This window comes from Corylus avellana, chromosome ca9 (assembly GCF_901000735.1).
Source record: "Corylus avellana chromosome ca9, CavTom2PMs-1.0".
NCBI lineage: Eukaryota > Viridiplantae > Streptophyta > Magnoliopsida > Fagales > Betulaceae > Corylus > Corylus avellana.
In genome coordinates this window covers 318466-326667 of record NC_081549.1, presented here as the reverse complement: position 1 = coordinate 326667, position 8202 = coordinate 318466, and the positions used below count along the sequence as shown (strand labels likewise).

The following is an 8202-nucleotide window of genomic DNA, read 5'->3' as shown; positions in this document are numbered from 1 at the left end:
TGACATGTCAGCATTTGAAATAATGGTATAATATATAGCATTACTTGTTAAAATATTAATTTAAATAATTAATTCTTGTCTGGTGAAGTCTTTGGGAACTTTTATTCTCATTTCAATAAAATAGTTCACATATTATTTATTTATTTATTTTAATTTATATCTTTGAGATCTATACGAATTGAGAAATGTTAAGTGTTCTCCCAGCAGTAAACAACATATATATATATATATATATATATATATGATGTTGACAGCGTTGAATCTTTTCATGAATTTGATAAATTTATTCTTACATAATTGCCGCCTCACATTCTTTAATGTCTCCCATAATGGTACGTAAATGCAAAATTTATCGTGGAAGCATCACTTTCGGTGGTCTTAATCAAAAATGAAGGCCAATTGGGTAATATAGATGCCTAACTAATTGAATTGAATTGAATTTCTTCCACAAATCCCCTCGCAGATATTTTTAACACGCCAGTTGCCATGAAAGGAGGTGACTCGGTGACTCTGACTGATTGAACGAACAGTCCATCCAAACAAATGAAATTTATTTAGTCACGACCCCACTAGAGAAAATGTGCCCCCCTGATTTATGCAGTGATGCAGGCCGAACAATTATCTCAACAAGGGTTCATTATGAAGTAGATGATGTGATTGGCCCTATTGGAATTATGTGTTGGGTGCAACGTTCTGATCATTCATTGGCTGCTTTCCCATGTGCTGCTACGTTGAACCAACAAGAAACATTTCCAATAGCAAAAGATTCAGAAGGGGATGAGGACAAATGATTGGATTAGAATCTTATTTGGATTAGTTGTATATTTTTATAATAATTTGGTTATATTTCTCTCTTTTTTTTTGGAAAATTTTGAGATTTACAAATTTTTTACAGCTTATTGACATGGGTTAGCATTTAATTAAAGAGTGTAATTTTTTTTAGTAGTTAACATAATTCAAATTACATGCTAATACATGTCAATAAGTTAAAAAATAATTATAATCGTAGCGTTAATAGTTTTGTTTGATGTGTTTATTTTTTTTATAAAAAATAATATATATTATAAGGTCAATTTGAGACTGAAAAGAAAGAAAAAGCAAGACCTGTACTTAACCCAAAAAAAGAACGAAAGTATAACTCCATTTAGGGTGCTTTTTATTTTTTTGTTTGATGTGATATATCATGACATATTATATAATATAAGATAACTTAAAAAGGACAATAATCAGACAATAGAACACTTCCTTACGAAGGTACCTGTGGACAAGCTATAATGATTTGTTACCTTTACGGCTTTACCTATATATTTATAATTTATTGTTGTTGGTCGATTATAAGCATCGTATTGAACCAACCTAGCATATTTATATGCATTATAGGGTGGGAGAACCTCCTTCTTCCCTTTTAGTCTTTAAAATTTACCATTTATTTTAAGGAAAATTTTTCTTTTTTGCCCTCTAAACTTTTACTCAATTTTACAAATATTTGAACTTTCAAATTTTTCATTTTAGACTCCTAAACTTTCAATTATTCTTAATATAGAAATGACATTTATACCTCTGACTTTTGTATAAAATTTTAACTTTCAAAACGCTTTTTTTATTTAAAAAAAAAAAATGAAAATCAAGAACATTTTGATATTTTTTTTGTATTTTTAACAATTAAAATTAACGGAAAGGTTCTAATTGTAAGTAATTAAAAGTTTAAGAATTTAAAATAAAAAATTTAAAAGTTCAAAGAGTTTATAAAATCAAATAAAAATTCAGGGAATCAAAATAAAGTTTCTCCTTAGCTTAGAATAATATTTTTAGACTTCCTTTTCCACCCCTCTTCAATAGGCAGAAAATGCCTATTGAAGATTATTAATATTGTGAACAGAGGAGAGGTGAAGAAAAATATATATCCGAAGCTCAGAAGCTGTATAGGAAAGGAACATGAAGAGCCTAAGAAAGGCGTTCCTTTCCCTCAAACGGATTCGGATTACTTACTGTGTGCCCCTGTCTGAACCAAACGGCATCGTATTTTTAATCACCGTTTAGTTATTCTGGAGGCAACCAACACAAACAGATATGGGAAAGAGATATCTTAATTAAAAATTCCATTTTTTTTTTTTTAAAAAAAAAAAAAAAACCATAACGAAGAAGAAGAAGAAGAAGAGATGTCAAAGGTCGATTGGGGGACGATTGATGGGAAAGACGAAGCAGTCCCAAGAATCCCGTCAAAGCGGCCATTGCTTTTGAAAACTCAAAAATTGATATCTGCCCCTTAACTAAGCCAAGCTATGAAATCGAAATCAACAGATTAAATTCATACGGCTACTCTATGAGGCATTCACACAAACAATCCAGATTGAACACACAAACAATCCAATCTGAACACACAGAAACCCAAAGCAGAAAAACACAGGGAAGAAGGAAGGGAGGAAGGGAGAGAGGGTTTTGCGGCTAGAGCCAACAGAGAGCAACCACAGTTAGGGTTTCAGGGCCTGCGGGCTTTTTAAATTAGAGATCACGCCTCTAAATTACTAAACTACCCCCTTAGTTCTTTTTTTTTTAGAGTAAAACTCATAATTTAAACCAGAAGAAATCAACATTACTGACTTTCGAAATAGTGAGTACATATATCATGAAGATTGAAGAACAACATTTTTATTTTACTTTTATCTTATTTTATGGATGTGGTATTATTAATTAGTTATTAAATTAGTCATTTTTAAAAAAAATTAATGGCCGATTAACTTTATTCGTCTATGCGTTTTATTATTTTTTGAAAGATAATATATGATATTTCATTAATCAAAGAGAAGACAGACTTGCTTGTTCGGTCAAAACAATATCATGAATCGAACCTAGAACATCACTTATCCAGGTCCTATCAATGACGTGTTTACAGGCCCCCTTGGCCAAGGCATGTGCCACACAATTGGCCTCATGACTAACATATCAGCATTTTCAATCAGGAAAAGAATACAAAATTAGTTTCATGTCGTCTACAATCTCGCCATACCGAGTTGTTTGGGTTGTCGCTGAGGTAATACCGGCAAATCACCTGCATGGCATCCCCTTCCAAAGACATTTGCGTGATACCCATAGATTTGCTAAACGTAACTGCATGGAAGGCAGCCATGGCCTCCGCCGCCGCTGGTTCAAGATAGCCTCGGAAAGATACATACTTCGCAGCAATGAATCGGCCACAGTGATCTCTCACCACGATACCTTTGGTGGAGTCCAAGGCCGCATCGCAGTTGGTCTTGAGCCACCCTTCTATTGGCGTTGCCCATATTTTTAGAAATGTTAGAAACTACATATTATAATTCGAAAAATGTTAGAAACTATATTTTAATCTCACTTTTTTCATATGATATTGCCAATCAATTATTGAATTAATACTTATTTAATAATAATAATAATAATAATAATTGAAGAACTTATTAACAGTAACACAATAGCAAAGTGTGATAAAAATATAGTTTATAGCATTACTCTTGTAATTTAGTGAGTAAAGCATTTTAATTCACTTGTTGGAGACTCTATTCTTTGTTTTATCTTATGGTGCTTGTAACAATTTGATTGTTTGGTTAGTGGTTAAAACTCCGTTTGTTAAATTTCTCTTATTCTTTCTTTTGTTTCTTATTCTCATAAATAAACAATTCAAAACTATTTTAACCTTTATCACAACACTTTTTCAAACCAAAAGAAAAATGTCCCAAAAATACATTGACAAGAGAGCCTAAGCCCTTAACCCTGGACCTTCATGGGTTCCACGAATCATCAACTTAAACAGGACGTGGTTGCAACATTTTTCTAAACTTGTCAAACGGCCATTTTCTTATTGTTACAAGTTTACAACTCTTCTCCTCATATATAGTCATCGGCTCTCAGAAATATTGCATAAATGTTATTTAATTGATTTTGTTCTTCATAATTATTTTGGCCCTATCTCGTCGTCTAATTCACCCGTTTTCTCTGCATATTTCTCATATTGTATATCCTTTACTCCCTCCCTATAATCCTTTGTTGCATTGCTTAAAAAAAAACTATCCACACACCCAGCAGGTCTGAGAAAATCATCATACATCTAATTAATTAAAGGACGAAAAAGAAATGAATTATATATAACAGAGATGATTACAAATCACAATTATACTTATACAAGAATGAAACAATACAATATGAATGTGCTTGACCAACGGTCACCGAAACCGAAAACCCAAACAGAGGAGCCGCAAAGGCCAAAACCCTTTCCCTTCCCCAATTCCCCAATTCCATTCTTCAATCAATCAAAAGCAATTTAGCTAGAATAGAAACCCAAATGCCAGAGCGGCAAGAGAAGCAAATATGGTGGGAACAAATAAGGTGGCATCGGAGGTAGGACTAGGCGCTGGTGCATCGGCAGCCGCCACATTCTGGGTGGCCGATGCGGCCATCAACATGATCATCGCGGCAAAGAAAAGTCTCATCTTCAATGCCTCCATTTTTGTAAAAAAAATTTCCTAATTGTGAAGCTAGCCTTTTGAAAAGTGCAGAGAATAATAGTGAGTGGTAAGTGATGAAGGGTGGCAAATGAGGGGGGTACTTTATATAGTATAATGTGTGAGAGGAGAGAGAAAGGAAGAGACCGTTGCTCCTCCATGTGCACATGGTGATTGGTGATGGTTGGTGACTTTTTCTTTTCTGGGCTTTCTTTATTTTGCACCCACCTGCTTCTTAGTTGACAGGGTGTCTATACAGCTGTCCCCAACCCAGTTGTGTTGTGGGCCTTGTGGCCCTCTTTTCGCGTGATAATATATTATTGGTATTATTAATGAATTTTGTCTACTTAATTAATATTGTTATTATTCTTATTACATAATTTTTAATCACTTTTTTAATTATATATATATATATATATATATTTGCAACTCAATAAAACCACCTGTACTCTCTGAACCTCTAACCTTATGAGCCAACTCAATCAATAAAACAGCTGGAGGAATCTTAATTATGACAGAGTCACCCATCATCATCATCTCAATTTGTTGTCCTTGTAGGGGTTCTGTTCATAAGGCGGAAATCATGAGCCACCTAATTTGGCCTTCATCGAGAAGAAAAAAGAGTAACCAATATCTCCCAAGTAACTACATTTATGTTTAACATGACATTCTTAATTTACTATTAAGTGTAGGCCTAACTTTCAAGGATAATTTTTCCTGATAATATTATTATTAGCATGTTTACGTGGGTTTTTGTTTTCAAAACTATTCTTAGCTTGTGGAGCTTGCGAATTGAAGGCAGATACGTTTTCTTTTCTTTCTGGCTGCTTCTCATGAACTACACAAACTGCCTACAATTGCTTACTCCTCCAAGTTGAACAAACCCTTGCTGGAATTTGTTAATCCTTGTTTTCTTTTCATTCTATGCAGAAATTAAAGTTCATGTTGTGAATTTCAACCAAAATTTACATGTTTTGAAATCATAACCCTTCTCAAAAGGGGATTTCGAGATTACACTTTACTTTTCTAAATTTACACCCCATTTGCACTTGACATCTAAACAAAGGCTCACTAACTATTAAAATGTTCTGTATTACCACAAAGTCAAATTTGGCCATTAGTATTAATAGTAACGGCGCAAGTGAGTGGCACATGATCAGAATGGGGCATTTTCTTGTGACAAATTTACTCCTATATGAAATTGAAATGCATCATTTCAAAATGAGTAATGATATGCACGCTCCCACTCTTACACTTCCATTCTCATACTTTCTGACGTAATTTTTAAAATCACCATTAAATTTATGAAAAATTATTATTAAATTTTAATCTAATAATGATTAAAAATAGGAGCGGAAAAGTGTACAACATTACTTTTTTAGAATTGCTTCAAAAAAAAAACGTCTGGCAGGTTATGCATGGTGGATGATAAATCAAATACAATTTCCAAAGTCCACAATAACAATTCCAACAAATTCTAAAACCAAGTGAGACAAAAGGTCTCCAAATCTAAAACATAAACATGTCCCACCTGGTACTTGATTAGTGGTCGAGTTCTGATCCATGAACTCAGCACTTGCTCACTAGATTTGCAGTCTGGGGCAATCAAGAAAAGTATAATTCCCGATACAATGTTTCAAAATGTTTGAACACATACCAAGAGTATGAATAATCGGATTCCTTGACAAATTAACCATGAAAGAGCTTCAACAAACTCCCTTAGCATCTGAATTCTGTAGAGATGCCCGTTCAACCACAATAGTCTTCAACTTTGGAATTCTTGACAGAATCAGGTGTCAATCCAGAAATTTCGTCCAAGTTGTTGATCTTCGGGCATTCCCAAACTTTGATTGAGTTGATATATGGAAATATATCCCCAACGCTCATCGACTCTGGCACTCCAATGCTGGTTAACTCTGGCAGTTCCACGAGATGCAGTTTCTTCAATTTCGGCAGTTTACGTTCTGTTTCTGTCGGTGGTTCAGACTCAAACAGAGTCTTCAATTTGTCACAGAATTTGAGTTCGAGGATTTCAATATTTTCTGGCTGCTGGGATGATGGAAACACAAATTCCAGCAATGGGCAACAATCCAGATATAACTCTTTCAGATTTTCAAACCCTCCAACTTTCTCCGTCCCAATGGAGACGACACTCTTCAACTTTGGAAGGTTTGACGCCCTCAGAGTCTCTAGATTTTTCAGCATTTTGACTTCTGTCTCTTCTCCGCCAAAAATGGACTCCATTTCGGTGCACTTCTCCACCGTGCAGCCTTTCATTGCCGTCACGCCCTCGTTCACTGCCTTCAAACCCGCAGCTAAGCCTGACAAGGATTCCATGAACTTGTTGCGAATCAAAGCAATGTACTCTGCTTCTACGATGGCACCCTTGATAGCATCAGGAAAACTATCGAATCCAACAATTTCCAGAAACCGTCCACCCTCTTCCGGAACTGCAAATTTCTGCAGGTAGATATTTCTCAAGGAAGGGTCAATTCTGTGCCAATCGATATCTCTAGCACCACCTTCCTCCTTAAGAGGGGCGGACACAGAGATGTAAAATTTTTCGAGATTCCCTAACTGATCAGGATGGTCCTTGAGAATTCCAGAAAGTTGGGTAGCACTCAGAGATATGCAAGGCCCGTTTTTACAGTGCTTGAGGATGCCGCACTCAGCCCAGTTTATCTCCTCCGGCAGGCGCTTTATCCTAACCCACTCGATCTTTTCAACACCCGTCATGTCTGGCAGACCAACGTGCTTTAAACTTGTCAATTCTGAGATCTCATAGGGAAATCCTTTGATTCCGGTCCCCCACAAATCAAGAACCTCCAAATGGATCAGCGAGTTTAGATCTGGAAGCTCCTTTAAGCCCGAACACCCTCTTAACTTAAGCTCCCGGAGACTGGTAAGATTTCCAAGGGAGGGTAGAGAAGTAATCTGTGTCTCCGAAAGATCCAGAACCTCCAGCTTTTTATGTTCTCCAAAATTTGGCTCCGATTCTGAGAGTGAACAACCTCTAAGGGAAAGCTGGGTGAGGTTAGTGAGATTGGAGAGGGAAGGTAACGGGAGACCCGTCCCTGATAGGTTGAGAATCTGAAGGCGGTTCATATTCTTCAAGAAGTCAGCATCAGTTTCTTTCAGAAGCTGTGCACCAGATAAATCGAGCTGACGGAGGTCGAATTGTTTGGAAAGGGACGGCAGGGATTCAATCTGAGTTTCAGAGAGTTGGAGGCGGTGAAGGCGAGTCATGTGCTCAAAAGATTGATCTGCTATTTTTGTCAGAGCACTACAACCAGAAAGATTAAGAACTTCAAGTTTACAAAGGTTGGAAAGTGAAGGCAGATTTTCAATTTTGATGTTCGAGGAGAGGTTAAGATGACGGAGGTTTTTCAGATGTCCGAAGGTGTTGTCTTCGATTTTCACCAAATAAGGGTTATAAGAAAGATCAAGGAACTCAAGATTAGAGAGCTTCTCAAAATTGAAAGGTAAATTAGTGATTGAAGTTTTAGAGAGATGAAGGATCTTGAGGTCAGGCTTTTCGTGCAAGGATTCATCCGGGATTTCCTTCAACTTATCAGCACCCGAAAGATCAAGAATTTGGAGGTGAGACAATGCCTTTAGCATGGACAGTCTAGGTAAGCATTGACAGCATCTTAATGAGAGTCTAGTAAGATTTTCAAGAGTGCCAAGGATTGGCAATCGGCCAAGCTCGGTTTCGGAAATGTCAAGGATT

The 8202-nt window shown here is 36.1% G+C and overlaps 1 protein-coding gene and 1 non-coding gene across 2 annotated transcripts; both read right to left on the bottom strand.

Annotated features, from left to right (window-relative positions):
* Positions 1-1898: 1898 nt before the first annotated feature.
* LOC132162668 (small nucleolar RNA snoR138) lies at positions 1899-2056 on the bottom strand. The gene has a single exon (XR_009438248.1). It is a non-coding gene; the product is annotated as a small nucleolar RNA snoR138 (small nucleolar RNA).
* A 4165-nt stretch (positions 2057-6221) lies between these two features.
* On the bottom strand, positions 6222-8093 carry LOC132191569 (putative disease resistance protein At4g19050). The gene has a single exon (XM_059606662.1). It carries the CDS (start codon positions 8091-8093, stop codon positions 6222-6224), a length of 1872 nt encoding a protein of 623 aa, XP_059462645.1.
* Between the last annotated feature and the right edge of the window lie 109 nt (positions 8094-8202).

Coding starts and splice junctions, on each gene's coding strand:
- LOC132191569 (XM_059606662.1), bottom strand. CDS start 8,093: ATGCTAAAGGCATTGTCTCACCTCCAAATTCTTGATCTTTCGGGTGCT.